The sequence below is a fragment of the Hemitrygon akajei genome, chromosome 17 (assembly GCF_048418815.1).
Source record: "Hemitrygon akajei chromosome 17, sHemAka1.3, whole genome shotgun sequence".
NCBI lineage: Eukaryota > Metazoa > Chordata > Chondrichthyes > Myliobatiformes > Dasyatidae > Hemitrygon > Hemitrygon akajei.
This window is the reverse complement of record NC_133140.1, coordinates 45,421,736-45,445,900: the sequence shown is the minus strand read 5'-3', so window position 1 is coordinate 45,445,900 and position 24,165 is coordinate 45,421,736. Positions and strand designations below refer to the sequence as shown.

The 24,165-nt window shown below is 40.1% G+C and overlaps 1 protein-coding gene across 1 annotated transcript in view; it reads left to right on the top strand.

The window, feature by feature from the left end:
• Window positions 1-23,958, top strand: part of cyld (cylindromatosis (turban tumor syndrome)) — a 77,627-nt gene extending 53,669 nt beyond the window's left edge. The window contains exons 15-17 of the mRNA XM_073070031.1: window positions 103-221; window positions 14,979-15,195; window positions 18,159-23,958. Of these exons, the coding sequence (XP_072926132.1) occupies window positions 103-221; window positions 14,979-15,195; window positions 18,159-18,343 (521 nt within the window). The 3' untranslated portion in view covers window positions 18,344-23,958. The remainder of the gene's footprint in view (window positions 1-102; window positions 222-14,978; window positions 15,196-18,158) is intronic.
• Window positions 23,959-24,165: the final 207 nt, after the last annotated feature.

The window sequence follows — 24,165 nt, the reverse complement described above, 5'->3', positions numbered from 1 at the left end:
ACTTAGTTAATTTAATCTGAGTAGCCACATTTGTTACTGATTTATAATAAAAATGATTTAAAATATAGAACAGTGTTGATAATCTTGCTATTTATATTTTAGCACCAAGAGACTGTCGAATCTGTGGAGGTCTTGCACTTTATGAATGTAAAGAATGTTATAATGACAATGATATAACTGCTGGAAAAATCAAACAATTCTGCAAAATTTGCAATACCCAGGTAGGTGTTTATTTAGATTTTGTGGAATTGGTAACTATTGACTAAAATATAAATAATGTTAACTTTAAGTTGATGTTAAGATGCACACTTCTCTTTGAAGCATTGGTTACTTTTTTGGTAATACACTTAACAAAATCATAATTTTGGTAAATGATAATTCATGAGATCAGGAGTTTTGTCTTGTTATTTTTAGAAATCTTCAGTTTAGGTGAGAGTGACCACAACTCCCTTAGCTTCAGCATAGCTATGGAAAAGGATAAAAACAGACAAAATGGGAAAGTGCTTAACTGGGGAAGGGCTAACTATGAAGGGATGAGGCAGGAACTAGCGAGAGTAAATTGGAAACAGATGTTCAAGGGTGAAAGCACAGAAGTAATGTGGAGGAAGTTTAGGGACCACTTGTGCTGGGTTCAGGATAGGTTTGTCCCACTGAGACAAGGAAAAAAAATGGAAGGAAAAGGGAACCGTGGCTGAGGGAACACGTGAGACAACTCGTCAAGAGGAAGAAGGAAGCATATGTTAGATAGAAGAAGCAGGAAGTAGGAGGGGCTTATGAGAAATATAGGGTAGTCAGGAAGGAGCTTAAGAAAGGACTTAGGAGAGCTTGAAGGGGGCATGAGAAAGCCTTGGCATGTAGGCTTAAGGAGAACCCCAAGGCGTTCTATGCGTATGTAAAGAACAGAAGGATGACAAGAATGAAGGTAGGGCCGCTAAAGGATAAAGAAGGCAACATGTGCCTGGAGGTGGAGGAGGTTGGGGAGGTCCTAAATGAATACTTTGCTTCAGTATTCACAAGTGAAAAGGATCTTCATCAGGGTGAGGTCGAATAGAACAAGCCTGTGTGCTGGACAATGTGGAGATTAAGGAAGAAGTAGTGTTGGATCTTCTAAAAACATCAAAATTAATAAGTCCCCAAGGCTGGATGTGATATACCCCAGGTTGCTGTGAGAAGTGAGAGAAGAGGTTGCTGGAGCAGTAGCTATGATCTTTGAATCCTCTTTGGCTTCAGGGGAGGTGCCGGAGGATTGGAGAATGGCAAATGTAGTTCCCTTGTTTAAAAAAGGTAATAGGGAGAATCCTGGGAACTATAGACCGGTGAGTCTTACGTCGGTGGTATGCAAACTACTGGAAGGGATTCTTGAGGATAGGATCTACGAGCATTTGGAGAAGTACAGTCTACCTCAAGGATAGTCAACATGGCTTTGTGAAGGGAAGATTGTGCCTCACGAGCCTAATAGAGTTTTTTTGAAGAGGTAACAAAAGAAATTGATGAGGGTAGAGCGGTAGATGTGGTCTACATGGATTTTAGCAAGGCATTTGACAAGGTCCCCCACGAGAGACTCATCCAGAAAGTCATGAGGCATGCGCTCAGTGGAACCTTGGCTGTTTGGATAAAAAATTGACTTGCAGGAAGAAAGTAGAGGGTAGTAGTGGAAGGAAAGTATTCTGCCTGGAGGTCGGTGACTAGTGGAGTGCCACAAGGATCTGTCCTGGGACCCCTGCTCTTTGTGATTTTTATAAATGACCTGGATGAAGAGGCGGAAGGATGGGTGAGTAAGTTTGTGGATGACGTGAAGATTGGAGGAGTTGTGGATGAAGCTGTAGGTTGATGAAGGTTACAAGAGGATATAGACAGAATGCAGAGTTGTGCTGAAAAGTGGCAGATGGAGTTCAATCCGGATAAGTATGAGGTGATGCATTTTGGAAGGACAAACCAGAAGGCTGAGTACAGGGTTAATGATCAGTTACTTAAGAGTGTGGATGAACAGAGGGACCTTGGGGTTCAAATCCATACATCCCTCAAGGTCGTTGCACAGGATGATAGGATAGTTAAGAAGGCCTATGGGATGCTAGGAGGATTGAGTTTAAGAATAGAGAGGTCATGTTGCAACTCTACAAATCTCTGGTGAGACCACACTTAGAGTATCGTGTTCAGTTCTGGTCACCTCATTATAGGAAGGATGTAGAAGCTATGGAGAGGAGATTTACAAGGGTGTTGCCTGGATTGGAAAACAAGACTTATAAGGCAAGGTTAGCAGAGCTGAGACTTTTCTCTTTGGATTGTAGAAGGATGAGTGCGGACTTGATAGAGGTCTACAAGATTATGAGAGGCATAGATAGGGTGGATAGCCAATACCTGTTTCCCAGGGCACAAATAGCAAACACCAGGGGGCATATGTACAAAGTTAAGGGAGGGAAGTTTAGGGGAGACATCAGGGGTAAGCTTTTGACACAGAGGGTTGTGCCTGGAATGACGTGCCAGGGATGGTTGTGGAGGCTAAAACATTAGGGGTATTTAAGAGCCTCTTGGACAGGCACATGGATGAAAGAAAAATAAAGGGTTACGGGGTAGTGTAGGTTTAGTACTTTTTTTTTAAGGAATATATGGGTCGGCACAACACCGAGGGCCGAAGGGACGGTACTGCGCTGTAGTATTCTAGTGCCAATGATGTGCCATCCTGTAGATCCTAATAAATTGGTAATAAAGCTGTTACAGTTAGTCTAAGCTTTGAAAACATGTGATAACTCATATCACTCTTGTACGATCTCCCAAGCTATTAAAGAGCCCTCTGTTTTGCTCTGCAGCTCATCATAGCCTGGTACCCTACATTCAGCTGCCCCTAAGAGTGCTGATTCTTTACTCTGCTACTTCCTGGGAGGAAGGAAATTAATTAAAAAACACTAAAATGTCATTAATAATATATTAAATAAGGATCTACTGCTTTCCCAGCATATATGAGGAATAAACTCTTCTGAGGCTTCAAGCCGGGTACAAGTATTGTTTGTATCTGACGTTTTGATGACAAACTCTGCGATCTTCTTCAGGGATAACACCTGGGTAAGTCTAGTCCAGTGGTATTTATACTCCAGTAGTCAATTCCAATTCTTACTTTGAATCGAATTCTGTCAAAGTAAATCCAATAGCCGTTGCGGATGCTGTGTTCTGATACCACCGATCATTTGGGTTACCGGAACAGATACACCTCCTGTGCTCCTTGATGTGGGATCCCACCATGCTGGCTGATATATGCTGCTCCACATTTACAAGGAATCCTGTAAACGCCAACTGACCCAAGTCCCAGATCATTTTTGGCATGCATAAGCTGTGACTTGAGCTTCCTTACAGATTTGTGGATGGTATTAATCCATTGTCCATTGGAGAAATTGGCAGAAGCAGATCACTGCATTCACAGTGGCCATAGCTGTGTGTCACTGTTGACAAACAGCACACTTGTACAGGATTCTTCTTATAGCTGTACTAGCACTGGGAATCCAGTATTTTGGTGCAACCTGGATAATGTGATTACAGCCACCATGTCCCACCTCTTGACATACATACCTCTGAATGGGGTCTGAGATATGAAGGTCCTTTGCTAGTATAACAGGATGTTTAGTCTCTTCAAGCACAGTTGCCCTACTAAGCCAACTACCAGGTCTTAAGACACCATTTTTAAGTACTGCATTGAGTTTTAAAATATGACTATTCCTTTTCACACTTTCTCTCCTTTGCAAATTTGAGAATTCATTTGGAAATCTCTTCCTTTGGCAAAACGCAATGATCTCTATTTCACCCTCTCTGACCTCCTCCACTGAGAGACAACCTCAGCCAATCTCACCTTTGGTCTTTTCAGTCTCTCCAAAGAATATCCTTGTTCATCTAAGGAGACTGAGCAAAAACGATATTCATTTGCTGCTGCTTCCAACTAAGAAACAAGAACAGGTTCTTAAATCTAAGAATCCAGGCCACTGTTTATCAAATGGGTCCAAGATGAGAAGCGATGGATTGTGTGTGTGTGGCATCTGTTAGTCTCACGAGACCATTGGTCTGTGCCTGGGAAGTCTTGCTTGCAGTACCCTCTCCAGGGCGTAGGCCTGAGGAAGATTGTATGGAAGACCGGCAGTTGCCCATGCAGCAAGTCTCCCCTCTTCACGCCCCTTGCCACCGATGTTGTCCAAGGGAAGGGCAAGGGCCGATACAGCTTGGCACCAGTGTCATCGCAGGAGTTGCCAGAGCGAGGTTGAAGGCAACGTCGGACTGTCTTAGGGACTCCAGCTCCGGATTTGTCCTCAGGGTTTACTCCTGAAGCCTTTCCCATGAGTGGGTATGGCTGCAAGGCAGCAAAGGTTTGAAATCAGAGTTTTCCCTCTTTGAGATGGACTGCCTTCCCAGGCTGACGAGCTCCATCTACCCAAAGCATTGGTTTTAAGGATCCACCTTCGCCCCTTATCCTGTCAGCAGAAACAGTTCCGCTGGGCTTAGAGGCTAAGCCACACGAGAAGGCCAGGAGTTGGACTTGGTTGTCAGAGGCTATTTGAGGTGCATGCTGTGAGGAGCACTTTTAGGTACTGGGAGCTTGTCCCTACTACCATTCCTCGGTGTGACAACCTTATGATTATATGTGTTACCATATCCACTTCTTCTTCAATCTGCATGGCACTCAATTGTAACACTCCTGTTGTCTTCCAGATCATCTAGCAAGAGTTCTCCAGAACAATTGGGATTCACAGGCCATTCCCTGTCAGGCTGAAGAAGCTACTGGGGCCCTGACACCCATGTCACAACCTTCAGGAATGCTTTCACCTTCAACCCTCCAGAGGCTACATCTGTTGGGTTGCTTGAGGTGTTTACATACCTCCATTGAATTGCCTATGAGACCTTAAGAATTTCTGAAGCTCTGTTTACAACAAAGTTTGGAACCTGGAAGTTTCATTCTTGGTATACTTCAGCACAGAAGTACTATCAGTTCCAAGAAACTTGTCATGAAGCTGCATATGCAACCTTTTCCACCACAATGTGTCTATCTGGCTTCCCATCATATCAGCATGAGCTTCATACGAGGGTGGAAACTGACTTCAATGGAGCTACTCTAGATTTTCCCATGATAAAAGCATTCTGCACCTAAGCATGCATGTTGTGCAACAATAGCTTGGTCACTGATCCATAACAATCTTCACTTGCATCTGCAAAATGGTGTAGCTATGCAGCAGTATCTTCTCCAAAATATCGGGGTTTCAAGCATCTAGAGCAACTGATGTTGGTATGGTGTTATCCCAGCCATGCTCTTTCTTACATAGTTCTCGTAGGATCTTCTTAGCAGGTAGCACCACTGAACTCAGATTCCTAAAGAATCATAGATGGAATTAACTGTGGAGAGGATCCCCCTTCTGGTGAATGGTTTATCTTGGATTGTGATCTTAAACTTGTATGTATCAGACTGAATGCACCATTGCATACCCCGTACATATTCTCTCCACTGAAGGTGTATCTTGATCCAAATCCAAACTCTTCTTGTCTTTGCAGACACACTATGTCTGTTGCTTATCCACTTTGAGAGTTGAAGGTTGCGTCTAGGACCGATGGATACAAGGTCATGATAGGAAGACACCTCTTTTTCCTCAGAGGACACTGACACAAGGCAGTTATCAACAAAGAAGCAATGCAAAACCTTATGCACCATCTCACAGCTGAATTGTTCTTCATTATCTTCTGCACATTTCCCAAGGGTGAAGTTGGCACGGCTCGGTGATGAAGTTGCTCCAAAGAGATGCGCCACCATTCTAAAACTCGCCACATCTTGACTGAGTTCACTATCAGTCTATCAGAGAAATTTCAGCATATTTGCATCTTCTGCCAGTACCTTAACATGATGAAACATTGATTCAATATCTGACATGATCACTACTGGTTCTTACCTTGATCTGGTTATGACTCCAGTCAGTGAGCAGTGAAAGCTGAACATTAAGTTATATTCCCTGAAAAATTGCTCCACAGTCAAACACAAAACAAAGTTTCCTTTTCTGGGGTGGTAAACACTGTGACATGGAATATACCAGACTTTCCCATCACTATGTTCTAGATCAGGGGTGTCAAACTCATTTTAGGTCACGGGCCAGATTGAGCAAAATGCAGCTTCATGCGGGCAGTCGGACGCGTGCGAACGCAGCTTTCGTTGCCTCCGTTTTTTCAGCCTGCTCTCGTGTCTCAGTCTCTGCTATAACTACAAAGTGTTTCACTTTACAAATTCCGTTTCTTATGAAGAAGACTGCCGAGCAAGACTGCCGAATAAACACTAAAAACCCGGAAAACCTGGTACCCGAATAAACTCAGCATTAGCCATATCATACGCCATAGGCGCTTCGATTACTGGGGCCAGCTTAAATAGTAATTAGATATTATCTCGCGGGCCAAAGATAATTCCACCGCGGGCCGGATTTGGCCCGCGGGCCTTGAGTTTGACATATATGTTCTAGATCCTCTGCTGGCACTCTTCCAGCATAACCTTTGGAGATGACGTCCTTTATGAATGCTATGTAGTCAGTGTGAAATGACAAATTTTTCTTGAACCTCTTCCTTAGATTTAGAGCATGCTGTTCTTCAAACTTCGGCCAACCTCCTCCTTTCTCAAAGTTAAACTAATCTTCTAGTGGTTATTCACCAGTTTTGCAGAATTCATAACCAGTTCTGTGCACTCGTGATCTTCTCTTTAAATAAAACAGATTGTTCATCCTGACTGTATTCAGGCAAGTCTGTCTTGAACTGCTGCTGCCAAGGCTTTTCCAAGTTCGAAGCTGAGATCCTGTTAACTGTCAGCTTAGGCTGTGCACAGTCTTTTCTATCACCATTGTCTCCTTTCAGTGGCATGTGTACAGTCCAACCCAACGTTATTCTAATTGCATAGTGTCCATCATTGCCACTGCGAATCACTTCAACGACTCCAATGCTTAGGCACATTTGTCCCTATCAGCAGCTCAATTTCAGAGCCGATCTCTGGGAAATGGATATTTCAAGTTTTAGATTTAGATTTAAGACCATGCCTGGAGATCTCTCTGACATGGAATGTATCTTCGTGGGCAGGCATACTTTCCTTTGTATAGATGTTGAGTAATTCACAATAGTTCTCACCATCTCAACCAGTCACTTCCAATCCTGAAACAATGTAGCTACTCACGACCTTCTCTTCAGCCCCGGTGCATAAGAGAATATGTGTCCTCTTACCTGTGAGGTTGAGCTTGTTCATGAGGTCCTCTGTGCAGAAAACCACTGTATTACCTTGATCTGGGAAAGCATAAGTAACTATTGTCTTGTTATCCTTCTGAGACTTCACTTGTACTGGAATTATGGGAAGATTACAATCATGATGGCTAGTCCCTGTAAGACCATTAGATATCAGGGCACTACTCACTGCTGTATCGGATTCTTTCATGCCTTCTTTTGATTCTGTAGCTGTTTTGTCAGAGTGAATATGAGGTATGCTGGGATGTTTGCCACTGCGTACCTTGCATGAAAGATACTTGCTGCAATCCTTGCTGATGTGTCTGTACACAAACAGGCAAAGCAGGCACCATTTTACTTTTGGAAGGCAATCTTCTCACTGTGAGCCCTTCAACATATAGCAACTTTTGACAGGTTCTCTAGGGCGACTCATAGTGTAATGTTCAAGAGAATAGAGCAGTCACTGTAGCTGTCAGTCTTGCCTTCGATACTGTTTTCAAAAGTCCTCATAAATGCATGATAATCCATCAAAGATCTGAATCTCTTTTAGGCAAAGATGAAATGTGTTGCTGTTGTACCAATAAGGTTGATACTTCATTTTGCTTTCTCATCATATCAATAATACTATTTTGACATCTATCATCTGAAACCAGAGTGTTTCCATGTTGTAAGTGAATATCCCCATGAGCACTTTAGAGCTGTGGGATATCACGTAGGCTCAGAGTGCCTTATTAGTACAGACTGTGAGTAAACACCCTGGGGGACTTGTTCATTCATTCCATACACTTGAGGAACAAATGAATCAACATTGTCATTGAACATTTTTTGCTTTTCGCTGTGCCTTTTCAATATAGGAACTTGTACCATAGGACTGTCCTGTTGGAGCACTTTTTGAAATAGCCAGACTTGGAACCCTTAACACGTTAACTTTGGCCACCTGTGTGACAATTTGCTCCTGCAACTTAAGCTGCTCCTTCCTTTTCTGTAGCTGTCCTTCTTGTTCTTCCAGCTTGAGTTTATCTTTCAATAATCATTGCCATGCAATTTAATGCAGGTAAATCAGCCTCTTATTTTAATGCGCGCAGAGGAGATATAAGATTCAAAAGTTGTTCTTCCTGCAGCGGAACTTTGAGCTCTGACAATTGACACACTGTCTTGTGGGTCTTCTGCTATAGGCCTAGTCAAAACATGCCTTGGAATTTGAAAAACATTGTCTGGTTGAAGGTGAGACATGTATTCACTTGTTGCAGTAACATGACCTTCAGTGTAACATGTTTGGATCAGTGATTGTTTCATATCCTCTAGGAACACACTACTAATGCTAGCAATACTTGAAAAACATTCCTTGTGTTTTTGCTGTTCGACCTTGGGAAGTATGAGATTAATGTGATGTTGCTTAGCAACAGCTGCACAGAGATTAGTCAAGTCCTCAAGACGAGATTGCACTTGTAAGGCATTTTCCTTATTTCCACAAGATCCTTAATTGGTGGTGTTAAACCTTTAATTTTGTTCATATTTGTTTTATACTTATTTTGAAGACTCCTGATACTACCTGCCAAAAAAATTTTGAAGTAAGTTTAATTTCTCTTGTCCCAACTTCAAGGTCACTGATGACTGTTTCATGTTTTGATTTACTCATGTTACTTTCTCCTTATTGTGCAACTTGCAGTTAACTCTTTGTTCACCCACAACACATTTGAAAATTGCTCTGGTGATATTCCGTTCAATAAACGTAGGCAACAAGTTGTTCGTGCATCCGCAGCATTTAAACCAAACCAAACAAACAGTGTTCAATTCAAATGTTGGCAACTGTGACAAAATTTCAGTACTTCAATAAAACAAAGTGACGAACTCTCAGGCAAATGTCACATGATCGAGCAACGGCCCCCAATACGCAAGAAGTGCTGACCATTCAGAACTGTATCTAGCCCACAGATACATAGCATGAATCAACAAGAGGCCGTTTACTTGCCAGAAGCTGTTCCCGTTTCATCTATGGGTCTAAGCAATCCTTTGCCGTAGACTGGAGTGAACTTGGTGTAACTACTTTTGTTGACACAATGTTGCATTTACTTGAAAACAAACAAAACCGCTGAGAGATTGAGTATGGGAGTTGACATTGTATGACACACTTCCAGAATAATTAAGTTCCAAGTTGAAAAATGTATGTTTGATCCTAACAAGACTAAATTAGTGATGTAGTGAAGTAAGAATAACTAGCATAATTAATGAAGTTTGTGGACAACAAAAAAAAACAGCCTGTGGCTCACCTGCTCTCAACTAGATTATACTGAACTAAGACAAAGTGTGGACTAAGACAAAGTCCTGACAAAGGGTCTCGGCCCGAAACGTCGACAGTGCTTCTCCTTATAGATGCTGCCTGGCCTGCTGTGTTCCACCAGCATTTTGTGTGTGTTGTTTCAAAGTGTGGATACCTAACTATACTCATTTGCTTCTACCTTGCCGCAACCCATGTGACAAATTGCCCAAATTAAACCCACAACACAAAATACCATACAGAAAAAACAGAAAATAGGTACATAGCTCCTACACTAATATCAGTTTCAGTTTGTCTCCCAATATTAGCATTTATTGCAATAAGTCAATAAATAATGAAGGGGTTTTCCGTAGACCTCATGCCTATAATCTGGAAGGCAAATAGTGTGACTTGGGCAACAGTCATAACCCTTTGCAGCTGCTTTGCCCAGCAGTGCCATTTCTGAGACAAAAACAACCTTGACTGTGTGCATACATATACTGATGCCTCAGGACACATCCTCAGTGATGTTCCTGGAATCATCGGGTATTTTGGGTCTTTCAACATTATACACCCTCCTCCAGGTAACCCAGCCAGGGCTGATCAGACTCCAGCTTGTGTTCAGATGGCTAACTACTTATAGCTCCATGGCTTCCCTCCTTTGATCCACAGCCATCTTAAGATCTTTTGCTTAAAACAATGTTTTTGCTTGACAACACAGCAGGCCAGGCAGCATGTGTAGGAGAAGCACTGTTGACGTTTCGGGCCAAGACCCTTTGTCAGCACTAACAGAAAAGAAAGATAGTAAGAGATTTGAAAGTAATGGGGGGAGGGGGAAATGCAAAATGATAGGAGAAGACCGGAGGGGGTGGGATGAAGCTAAGAGCTGGAAAGGTGATTGGTGAAAGTGATACCGAGCTGGAGAAGGGAAAGGATCATGAGACGAGAGGCCTCGGGAGAAAGAAAGGAGGGGGGGGGGAACCACCAGAAGGAGATGGAGAACAGGCAAACAACTAAATATGTCAGGGATGGGGTAAGAAGGGGAGGAGGGGCATTAACGGAAGTTAGAGAAGTTAATGTTCATGCCATCAGGTTGGAGGCTACCCAGCCGGTATATAAGGTGTTGTTCCTCCAACCTGAGTTTGGATTCATTTTGACAGTAGAGGAGGCCATGGATAGACATATCAGAATGGGATTGGGACGTGGAATTAAAATGTGTGGCCACTGGGAGATCCTGCTTTTTCTGGCGGACCGAGCATAGGTGTTCAGCGAAACGGTCTCCCAGTCTGCGTTGCGTCTCAAGAATATATAAAAGGCCACACCGAGAGCACTGGACGCAGTATACCACAGCAGCCGACTCACAGGTGAAGTGTCGCCTCACCTGGAAGGACTGTCTGGGGCCCTGAATGGTGGTGAGGGAGGAAGTGTAAGGGCAGGTGTAGCACTTGTTCTGCTGTTTGAATTTCCAGCATCTGCAGATTTCCTCGTTTTTGCTTGACAGTGCTTTAAACTAGACAGAGGGCCCTGATAATCTTCCAACTTGCCTTCTTGTGGCACTAGTATACTCTCTGCCAAACACACCAACATTTATCCAAGCAATGGACCAGTGCTGTATCCCCTTTCAACCCTCCTGCCTTTGAGGCACCTTTAAACAGCTGTTTGAAAGCACATATGGTAAAGCAGTTAATAAAATGAATTCTAGAGATTGACAATCAAGATGCCTCACAATGGTAATTGCTGGGAGCCAGTTACTGGCATTTACATGAAAGTTGTTGACCGGTTTTGGGGCCAAAGGCATGTTGCAACAGTGTGGTATTGTAGGAGGTGGAGCAGGTCAATATTAGTGACATTGTCTAGCTTACTACTGAAGCTGGACTAGGTGACCTTGGTTTAATATATATTAGCTCCTACAGACTTGAAGGGACAACAAAATTAATGAGAAACTACAAAAGTTGAAACAATGCTTTTTTTCAAGTAGAGGTTGATGATACTGGGGAAACTATAAGTACTCTAGTTGAAAGAAATCTGAACACAGCAATTTTGATCAATGTTTTCATAGGGTTGAATTTGTTCCTGTTTCTTTTCCTCTTCATAACTGAAGCAGATGTAGGGATAAAGAGTTAGATTTTGAAGTTTGTGATTGGCACAAAGCTGTGCAATGCTGAAGGCACTGGACAGGATGGTCAGAGACGTGGGCAGCACTGAGGTGCGGAAGTTAATCCTCCTGTTCCAGAGACCAGTTTTGATTCTGATCCTGTACGGTTTGCAATTTCTCTGTGAATATAAAAGCTTCCCATGGTTTCTCTGGTTCCTTCTATAGCAGTCCCAAGATGAGCTAGTTTGTAATTAAATTGGCTACTGTAAATTAAATTCAGTCTAGATGACTGACTCAGAACTAGGTTTATTGTCACTGGCATACAATATGTCATGAAATTTAATGTTTTGTGGCAGCAGTACAGTGCGTGTTGGCGTGTGGCCAAGTGGTTAAGGCGTTCGTATAGTGAGCTGAAGGTCACTAGTTTGAGCCTTGGCTGAGACTGCGTGTGTGTCCTTGAGCAAGGCACTTAACAACACATTGCTCTGCGACGACACCGGTGCCAAGCTGTATGGGTCCTAATGCCCTTCCCTTGGACGACATCGGTGGCGTGGAGAGGGGAGACTTGCAGCTTGGGCAACTGCCGGTCTTCCATATATTAAAAAAAACCTTGCCCAGGCTTGCACCCTGGAAACTTTCCAAGGTGCAAATCCATGGTCTCACGAGACTAATGGGGGCCTACAATACTCAGTGCAAGACATTTTTTAAAAAATCTTAATAAATAAATAGTACAAAAGAGGAATAGTGAGATGATAGTGAGAATAGTGAGAGAGTTAGATAGAGCTCTTATAGATAGCGGGGTCAAGGGATATGGGGAGAGGGTAGGAACGGGGTACTGATTGTGTATGATCAGCCATGATCACAGTGAATGGCGGTGCTGGCTAGAAGGGCTGAATGGCCTACTCCTGCACCTATTGTCTATTGTCTAATGATATTCATGGACCCTTTAGAAAACTGATAGTGGAGAGGAGAAAGCTGTTCTTAAAATGTGTACTTCTTCGCTGATGATGATAATAAAACTTGTCACCATTTTTTTTTTAAAGTGTTGCTTCCTCAGAATTTTTCTTTTGTTTTTGATAGAGTGCTTGAAGCTGAACTGAAATATAATTTTACTTGTATCACATAGGAATTTGGAGAAAAAGAAACTAGTGGTGCTGATGCTTTACAATAGTTCAACTAAGCTGAAAATGTTTTGTTGATGATTTTCTTCTGTACTCAGTTCTGAGGCTTCTTGCTTAAATGTTCAACAGCATTGAACATTAATCAACCAGCATTGATGGATTCCAGTTGCCCCGATGCCGGTCCTCCATTACCCCAATATCCTAGTAAATCTTTTCACCATGCTTGTCACTGACAGCACCAAGATTTGCAGGGAAGAAGTCTAAATGGGGATGCAGAAAATTAATCTTTATTGCATTAAACTGCTGATACTAAGTTAACAAATTTCGCGTCCCATGCTGGTGATAATAAACCTGATTCTGATTCTGAAATGTTGCATTTAATGGTTTTATATGCTTGAAGCATGTTGTTAACTAACTGCACGTAGCTTGGTGCTCTGTAGTTGCCAAGAAAAGTTTCAGCAACATCCTTGAATGCCTTCCATGCAATTTTTCCAGTCCTACTCAAAGTTCTTCGAATTGACTGTTATTGATGACCTGTTTGATTTGAGGACCAACAAAAATGCCTTCCTTAATCTTGGCATCAGTTATTCCAAGAAACATCTATCTCAAGTGTCAAAATCATTCATGGAATTTTATAACCTTTCTAAAACCTGTCCTGCCATATAGCTTCTACCCTGCCTAATCCTGCCCAGGCACGCCTGGACAAGATAGAAAACTTTTAAGCTTATATTGTGGGCAACATTGTAATTGACTTGAATGATGCATTAAAATAACAAATGTAGGCAATTTCAACAAAATAATGTGCGATAAGAAATTTCATGATCAGCAGTCCAAAATCTGTAAAATACACTTAAAAGTATTCAGGAAGCAAAATCTTTGTTGTCCAGTGTACTGAGAAGAGGGCATATCTTTGACACTGAGGATACTTAATAATGGATGGTGCCATCTTGAGACATGTCCTTTTGAAGATGTCCTTGTACCCGTGATGGAGCTGGCTGAGTCTACAGTCCTCTGCAGCCTCTTGCGATCCTGTACATTGGAGCCTTCATGCCAGGTGCTGATGCAACCAGTCAGAATACTCTCCATGGAACATCTGTTGAAATTTACTTTGGTGACAAACCAAATCTCCTCAAACTCCAGTGAAGCTTAGTTGCTGGCCTGCATTCTTTGTGATTGTATCAGTATGTTGAGCCAAGGATAGATCTTCTGAGATGTTGATGCCTTGGAGTTTCAAGCTGCTCACCCTTTCTGTTGTTGACCCTCAATAAGAACTGGTGTGTGTTCTCCCAGCTTCCCCTTCCTGATGTCCACAATCAATTCCTTGGGTCTTACTGACATTCAGTGCAAGGTTGTTGTTGCACACCACTTAACTAGATGTTCTATCTCAGTCAAATACGCCTCCCCATCCTCTCTGGGAAGGGGCTGTTGATAGGCATGTTGAGAGAATAGGTTATAGGTAAATAACTGAAAGGCAAGAAATGATGGAAATGTTCTGAGAGCTGGCCTAACGGTCTGAATGGGCTCCTCCTATGACATGAAACAAGAAAAGCAGGCTATTTCAGGTTGCAAGCTGATTCAATGTAATCTAAAAGCTTTAGGAGAAAGAACTTAGAGAGATGGTGACTAATATGTTCAACTTGATTTATAAAGCTACTATAGAATGGTCATGTCTTGTAGTTGGACTAGTGTTACAGCACAGAAGCTTGTAAATCTTTGAAGTAGTATTAACAATTTGGAAATAAATATAGGAGCTTTTCAGTTATGGATGACTGCCTTGCAGAAATGTGACTCAGCCACAGAACTCTTATATAGAGGACTGCCTGTAGCACATTCTCATAAAATAATTGCTAAATACTAAACAAAAATAGTCATAGAATTCGAGTAATTTCACTCAAAGTGATCAACTACGAAGAATGAAAATCTGGAAATAAACTGAAAAAGATGGAAATACTTAGAAGGGTAGTTTCTCTCTCCAAAGATGCTTCTTGACCTTCTGAGTGTTTGCAATATTTTCTGTTTTTCTTTTCAGTAATATAATTGATTTTATATATGTATATTGTGTGTGGATATATATATATATATTTTTAGAAAACTAATTTTTTATGGTTTAGCCCAAATGGTGCTCCGTAGAGGACTGATAAGTTTGTACTGAGATGAAAGTTGGGCATTAACTTTCCTGCCAGTGATGTTCAAATTAAAGTATGGAAAAATGAATGAGCATTTGAACTTCCTGACTCTCAGTGCAGTAGTATCCTGTGTGCAAACAATAATGCAGTTTGTTTTGTGCTAGGTACATCTCCATCTGAAGAGACATGGACATGAGCAAAGGAAAATGACTTTACCAGAACAGATGGCTGACTTTGCCTGGAGGCAGTGCTGTGTACCCAGGCAGAAGATGAAATTATTTGCTGTGCTATGCATCGAAACTAGCCACTACGTGGCTTTTGTCAAATATGGTCCAGATGACTCGGCCTGGTTATTTTTTGACAGCATGGCGGACCGAGACGGTACAGTGAAGCTTTCATGATTTCCACCTCTTTTATCCCATTTAGTCTTTCACTCTGTTTGCTTTTGCTATGCTCAAAGCTGTATATATCATAAGCTACATAAATGGGCAATATATCAGGAAATGAGATGAGTTAAGGGCAATCTGCAAATTAATTTCCTTCTATTAATACATCATCTGTTTGGTTGTGCTCTTTTAAATTTAGTTAGCAAATAGCTAGAGTGCAGAGGTGAGGGAATCACTAAAATTATTAACCATCCCAATATAAAGTTCCTTGTATCTGAGTGACTTGATAGTGCAGAAATGAATTGGAAAAAATGCATTATATAACTGTAGGCAAGGGCCTGGCCTCACTAGTAATTGTCACAAAGTTCAGACAGACTGTATGCACTTGAAATCTTGCACACTAAGTGCTTAATCACAGCAGCTGAATCCAGGATGTTGTTGGTATAAAGTGTCCTGAATAGGTTTTTTAATGTATAAATCCTAAGATTTACAAAAACAACCTTAAGCATCACTTGAGTTACGGTTATGTGGTTCTTTCTTGCTACATATTTTGTCTTTTCCAATATCAATTGCTGTTAAATTCTGACTCCATGAAGTCTCTGGGGTCCAGCATCTGGAATGTCATCAGATCAGGTTGAGCAGCTCCAGTGAAGAATTCTCTCAGAGCAAACAAGAAATTTATTTTATATATAGTTTAAAATTGACAGCTAATATAGTTTCAAAGTAAAGGTAGGAATGTACAAACACACTTAGGGTAGAAGTTGTAATATGCTAATCATTTCAAATATAAACTACTAATTTTAGCACAGAATTTTGAGCAGATTGTGGACATGATATCTCACAACTTTTTAAAGCATTAATTATTGTTTTAAATTCCATTAAAGGCTTAATAGCTAAGTTGTTGTTAGTCTTTTTTTGACGATTATGCTGGAGAAGTTTGTAAAATATTACATCCCATGGAGGAATGTAGATTCACTGATAGCAGCTTGTGTGTAGATTTTTATTTAGCTATGCATCTCTACTCAGAAAGTTTCTTTTCATTATTAAACAGTAGAACATTTTGATAATTTTACAGTTTACGACTACAAGGTCACATTCTATATCTTTAATACATTTTAAAATGCTTATAACCATGTGTATTTGTTTGAATGGAAAACTTAAGAATACTCAAGTATAATCCTTTTTCTGCTATTCTGAAAGAGTGATGGAGAAAGTGTGTTTGTGTGTGGCACCTCCGGATCCTCAAGATGCTTCAAGTCTGTTATGGGGAAAAACATGACATTCAGTCTGTACTTAGAGGTCCTAAGTGTGCCCTTAAATCACTTTAAATCCCCTTTAAATCACTCCTTAATCTTTTCCATTGCGCTGGATGAAGGCTAGCTGTTCATTGGTCTTAGGGAACACGTCATCTGAAAATTCCTTGTGATATTTTATGTTGGAAGCATACGCGTATAGTCGGGAGTCCAGGTTTAACAGATCATCCGAATGATAGTGCTTCCGGTGCAATATGAAAAGGGTACTTTACAGTGTCAGTCAATTTGGATTCAGACACTAGTCCTCTAATTGATTTGTAATTTCATTAATTTACCAACAAACATTAAAGATATTATTAAGCAGGATTTTTTTTTATTTATAGCTTCACGTACTACACAGTGGTCTTTCAAACTTGTAGAATTGCGATAACCTGAAGTGCAAACAGTACACCTACTTTTTTAAAAAAAAAAAATTTAAGCAATTCTTTTTTCAGAATTTCATTGATTCTGCATAGAACTGAACTGCAAGGCAACCTTAAATGGTGCAACAACTTTAAATGGTCACATTTGGGGTTTAAGATGTCTTCTTTAATACAGCGCTACTGAACGCATGCGACAGCTCACTGGTAGTTCAAAAGGCAAGAAATTCAACTAAAGACGTTATTAATAACAGCCTTTTCTGAAGTAAATTGTAATAAATTATCACTGCAAACAATGAAGAGGCAAGCAGAGGCAGAGCACATTTCAGGGATGAACCATGTAGAATTGACGCAGGTGAAGTGAGCCACTCAGAAGTCAAGGTAGAGGATGTCTGACGCCATACAACTGGCCCAGGTGTGGTTGGATCAATCTGGGCGCTGAGCCGATTTGGAGACGTTAAGAGCAGTCAGTGTCAGTCTGGATGGTGAAATCTGGGCCCCCAGCGAGTTGCTGGGTGGCGGTTTCTAGGCCCGGAACCTTCCGCTGCAGCATTGCCTGGGTCCTAGTGCGGCATACACTCTGCTGTTTGTACAGTTTAAATGATGCACTAGCAAGACAGGGCATCAGGATCAGAGGCAAGAGCTGATTTTGCTTGCTCTCCTGCAGTGTTCACTCCTCTCTCCATGGTGCTGAGGCAATGAGCACTGTCTCTGGATGCTGTGCTCTGTGCCCATTAATATGGTGGACTGATACCAAGGTTTGGGCCTACTCCAGGCTGCTCCAAGGTTCAGATCAAGCGAGTCATTTTGGTTGGGATTGTTATTGCTCACTTTAATTGTTTGCATGATTTATGTTTTATTCCCTTCTTTCTCTGTGCATCAGCTGTTGGTCTTTATTTATTTATTTTAAATTGGGTTATTTAGAGTTTCTTGGGATCTTTCAAACCACAAAGCTCAAGGTTGTATGATTTATACTGTACATTCTTTGATAATAAATGTTCTTTGAACTTAAGATTCATTACAAAAATAACTCATGCATGCGCTTTCATACTTCAGTCGCTTCTTGTAAAAAAAAATATTACTTTACAAAATATGATTTATTGGCAAGGAAGTATCATGAGTATAAAGTGAAATTGGGGCATATTTTCATATTTGAGTACTAAACATTTTTAAAGCATTAAACCTCATCTGTACAATAGTTTACATGAAATGAATTTTACAAAACAGAAACTATAGCTACTAAGCTCTTGTTTGTATGTTTACTTTGTATGTTTTCCTTCTTCTAGGTGGACAGAATGGCTACAACATCCCTCAGGTGATTCAGTGCCCTGAGATAGGAGAATACTTGAAAATGTCACCAGAAAAATTACATGGATTGGATCCTAAAAACATTCAAGGCTTTGCAAGAAGGCTACTATGTGATGCCTATATGTGCATGTACCAGAGTCCAACAATGAGTTTGTACAAATAGTCTGCAAACATCTTAAGGTTTGGAGGCAACCAACTATTTTATCTCACTTAAAGAATATCCGTATTGCATAAAATGAAGTGGGAGCATGGCAATAACTTCTCACTGTAGACTGTGTCTGCTGTTTCTTAAATGTCCACTGATTGAATATAAAAGTAGGATTCATTTTACAGTCAGTGTGTAAGTAATTTTATTTCAATTAATTTCGAAAATGTGTATAAGTACTAAACTGTTAATGAATCCCACACCTTTATTGCTCTGTAAGATCTACCACTGGAAACTCTTTCATCACCCACACATCATTTGGATTAGTGTTAACAAATTGTGTTATGTAAATGCTGAATTTGCCTGTTGTCTCCTTTGGCATGAATTGCTCAGTGTCAGTCTTGTATTTCAGCAATTTAAGTTTTTTACTGCCAGTCCCAATATGCTGACACAACCTTTGAGGAGCTTGATTCTTTTCACTGGATCCTTCTAATTTATTTCTTGGTGTTTCCTGTTGTATTATGAATTTTTGTTTTGCAATGAACAGCATTATTGTAACTTTCTAGTAATGTCTAGAAAATTTGATAAAGCAGGAATTGTGCTTTGTTTTGCTTGAAAGTTGCTCATATTTTTGTAATTTGGAGCCTTGAAAGAAAAGAAGTTGTGTGAAAATCAGGGCCCACATCAGCACTGACCCAAGTGTATATTTTTGGTATAATTTTATATTTTTGTCTGGATATTTGTATTTAAGGTTTAATCAGTCAGATCCATAAATTGGATAATACAGTAAATTTCTGTGATAAGGCTAATTTGGATTTTTAAAATATAATCATATTAATCTTTATTGTACAAAAAGCACTTTTGTTTTTATGTACAATTTTATGTACAATTACCTTATGTCAGTATCATCTGAAGGAGAAATTGATAGAACAAATGCTAAGGAAAAGTAAGATTGACTAGGCCTGAATAATCTCTTTTGCACCTAATTAAAGATTTACATTTGCATAAGGACTTGTCCACAGGATAATTGCTGATATGTGAATTTAGAAAAGCAAAGTAAATGAGGCATCATTATTTAAATATGTATATTAGAATCATCATTGTGCTGTGATGCATTAACTTTGAAAATCAATTTGCATTCAGTCATAACTGTAACTGGAAGTTATATGTATGGAATCATTATTCTAAAAGGCTTTCAGCTTGACTGAATTATGTTTAATTAGTATTTTTATCAGCATACTTTTGTATTGATATAGTACTTGAAAAGAAGTAACTGGAATTGACAAAGTACAATCTTGGATTAGTGTAATAATTTTTTTAAGATGGAATACAAGAACCAGCCCATAATTGGTGTTTAGTCATGTTTGGTTTATCTACCAAAGGTACTGCAGGAACATCAGGAAAGAAAAAAAAAGACATTGTTTCTTGTCCAAAGAGAATGGGCGCTGGAAATTTCTTTGGGGATTCTGTGTTTTCCTAACCATGATTTTGCACTCTTTGATTGTTTTGCTGATCCAGATCTGCATATTGTGTGTTAAGCATTTTAGAACATGATGCGGGGATCCATGGAGAACACCAAGTTTGAGCTATTGTGGCAAGAGCTATTGATCATGTTTAAAATTACAATCTTTTCAATGGACTTCTAAAAACATTTGATGGTGTGTTCATCATTGATAAGGTCACCATTTATTGTCAAAACTCATTTTCTCTTGAGCCGAGTGGCTTCATAGGCCATTTGAGAGTCAACCAAATCGGTGGGTGTCTCGTCACACGTAGGTGAGACTAGTTCATTCAGGCCTACTCGTGTCTGAGTTCTAACTGCTTAACACAGCACATCCTTCTGGTGTACAGATTTTTTGTTGTTGAATCTCTGACACATCTGCATGCTCTTCTGTGGCCAGAGTGAAGTTTATTTCTGGAACTTCGAGTAGTTTCCTGTTAATGTCTCTGTCACTGTGTGCTGCATGGTATACTGAAGAAGACTTGTTACTTTCATGTCATGTTCGGGCAAAGCTCTCAAAAGTAAATATACCTTTTCTCAATTCAGGACATGTAAAAATAAGCGATACTCAGAGATTTTGATCAAACTGGATGCACAATCAGCATTCTGACAACTTGTGACAAATTAACAGGAGCTTTTTTAAAAAAATACTCACACTGCAGGAAGTGCAAAGACATCATGTATCTAGGGTCCTTCCTTGAATCTGACACTTTTGCACCTGTCATTTGATACTCCAGCAGTCCCTACCTGCACTATTAATTTATATCAACTCCTTTAAAGTTGATCCCAGTTTGAATAAAAGTCCCTTATTATTGCACTAATAACGTTATTTTTTGAAGTTCTTGAAAATTTGGTTGTGTGGTAATTTAATGTATTGTCCTTTTAAATTAGTTTACATGACGTGTGTGTCTCTGTGAAGCTCAGCATTAGTTCTGCTTCCCTAGTTGCACCTTGTCAAGGCGACAGTAACAATCAGCCCTTATGAAGAGCTAAGTATAAGTGATAAAAATTCTCCCTCGATGTGCGCTAAAGCAGTTTCAGTTATATTTCCGAGGCTGAATAATGTCTAAAGAGAAACGTGCAAATGCCCATAGACTCGTAGGCACAGCTAGATGACGATAGTCCCATGCAGTTGCTGCCTTGACCTTATGAGTGGTTGGAGGTCAATTTGCAGGAATGCAATCTGTAGATGATCGATATTGCTGACATTGTAAGTTGGGAATATTGAGCAATGGCAGTGGAGATGTCAATCAGATGTCTAAAATACTCATAGTTGCTGAAGCTGCATTTATTTATTGCCTTGGTGGAAGAAAGGCTTTGAGGAAGTTCCTTGTTATAGGATATACAACTTCTCATCTGCCTTTGTACACAAATATTTAATAGGCTGGTACAGATGAGTTAGTCAATGTTGACTCTCATTTTAGTCCTTAGTGAGTGTTAGCGATGGATGTTTCCAGTGATGGCAAGGTTGTTGATTGCAAAGAGGATGCATTTAGTTCAATTATTGATTGTGCTCATTGAATCCACTTCAGTTTAGTGTTGCTGACCACTTTAAAAATCTAACCCTGAATATGTTGTAGGTTTTGCTACATGTACGCACTAACTATATAAAGCATCTTCAGAGTTGTGAATGAATTTGAACTTTGTTCAGACACCATTAACATTCTTGGCTTTAGGATAGAGCAAAGGTCTTTGATGGAGCAGGAGATTATGGGCTAAGACACTGCCCTGAGGAGGTGCTGAGGCCAAGATTGACCTGTTGGAGCTGGTGGACCTGCTGTGAATTTATCCCATATGATGCAGTGATAGGGTTACATCATGTGTTCTATGTTAAGAAATTGTAGAGAGGAGTCCATTCTGTGCTCCTATTTCCCATGCATCCTGCGAGGTACAAACCAATTCCAATACACTGAGATGATTAGACGATGTAAACGGCAGTTTGGTTACAGTACTGAGAATGCCACCACTACATCTATTGGAACACTCCTGCCAGTGTATCCCTGAATCATAATGAAGGGGGTCTGTGAGTTGCTGGATCTGGGTGTTTCATGACCAGTTTGGGCATACCCTCAGGTTTTAGTTCAAATGAAATCCTCTACATGTCCAAATCTGGATTTAGGTTTCAGACTTGGTGTGCTTTGCAATAGCGGTCTGATGCAATTGAATGCTTACTGGAAATTTTTCAGTGGGGCTGAAGATGCACATAGGCTGGCCTGTATAAAGGCAACTGATTCCATGGGGATGGAGTGTATTAGCAACTCTAGTTTTAAGGCAGTTTGCTGATTTCATGGAAGACTCCACTGAGATGTTTTTCCAGATTTAATTAATTAATAGAATTTCAATTTTCCTGATGGTGTAGTGAGATTCAAGCTTACACAGTGGAACATTAATTCATTACCTGTACAGTAAGTATCTTATTCGGTGATGTTTGCCCTGGAGTGTCCTTTGCTAGTTATGTAAGATAGACTACTTCAGTCTGGATGTGTGCTCATAACACACAGCTGCTATTTCAAAGGCAGCTGTAAGCAGATGGACAGAAAACAGAGCTCTCTCGACGTTGTAAGGGGTAGTTTGCGGGGCAATTGAGACAAATTTAACAGATCCTTGCATAGATTGATGCCCGTTAGTGAGAATGGATGATGAACAGTTAAAATGATCAATTCCTTTAATAGGTTCCTTCATGTAAGATGCAATTTTATATGCACAATAGAATACAAACTGCAAAAGTAATGAAAATGCTGTTTTCTTGGCGGTGGTGTAATTTATTTTTCCAATGGCATAGAACTGACAGTAAAATTCACACTTGGTATCAGTCATACTCAGCCGAAGATCTGCAAGAACCCTTGGAGGGGCTTCCTTGTATCACTTGGCCGTGACACCTTGTGACATGTAGTTGCAGTGTGGTGCCAATAAAATATGATCTCATGGGCACTGTATAAATTGATAGGGTTTCCGTGTACAGTGCATGAAACCTTTTCCAGTTAGTCAGTATTAAATGAGGTGTTGCTGACTTGGAATTGATTTTGTAACTTCCAAACTCAAATTGGTAACACAGCATTGTTGGCCTCAGACTCCACTCGTCTTGTAATTCTGTTTAACACACAAGGTTCAGGTTGCTGACAAAGCAGGACTGCTAGACTATTGAAAAATGTCACGTACCTTTTGTGAGATGAAATTGTATTTTGCTTCATCATTTCTTCTAACCATTTGGCTGTATTTATACACATTCTAAAATTTACATTTGTGTTGTAAATTGTTTAATTTTGCATAAACTATGATAAAATTATGTTGATGCAGGTGGCATGCATTGTCAATTTGAGTGCACATGTAGGATATGTATCAAATGCACAAATACAGAGCATGGTGTTATTTTTCAATATTGATCTATCAGTTATTCTCTTTTCTGAAGTCCACCCTTTGTTTTCAATTGGTGCACTGCCCAAACGTTATGACTGCTGGCCTGGTTTAGGTTTATTTGAAGATTAGTATTTCAGCATGCCTTTTTGTTTTTGAATCATCTGGAGTTTTCCACCGTCTCTATGCCTTAAGTTAATAAACATTAAATTTAGCTTGAGGTGGAGTCCTAAAAGATAGAAAAAGGCACTTCGACCCTTGTGTCCTTGCTGACATATGCTGTAAACTAGTCCAATGAGCATTACCTGTACTGAACTTTCAGCACTGTGTACCATTAACAAATTGAGGTCTACTTGGAATTTTCTATCCCTTCCACCAAGAAGCCAGGTATTAGGGTAGCAAGATGACTTCTATTTAAACTGAGCTACTGAATTTGACTTGATTTGTTTTGAATTGTTTTGGACACATGAGTTTCAATAAGATAATTTTGCTGGGCAAACTGGCTATTGGTAAATATTTATGGACATAGAACAGAATAAACATCAGAGTGTGCAGAAGTCTGGAATGGGAGCAGATTTTATAGTGGGCAATCTGAATTTTGATGCTTAGCATTTTGCAACCAAAGTTTAACAGACAAACTTTAAGAAGTCCTCGTTTGTTTTGTACATTATTGTCAGATTGATTGTGGAGTCCGTTTAGAGCAAATGAGGGTTTTATTTACTTAGATGCTTCTGTACTGTGCTCAGATTAAAAATTAAAATACTGAATTGCAGAGAAATGGAGTGTGTGTTTTCGGAAGTGTCCTTTTTTTTACTTGCATTGAATATGATGCATTTGATTTGCAGTCACCTACCTTGAATCTATAATTTTATTATTTCTTTTAAATTTGGAGATACAGCAAGGAATAGGCCCTTCAAGCCACTCCGCCCAGCAACCCCTGATTTAACCCTAGCCTAATCATGGGACAATTTACATTGACCAATTA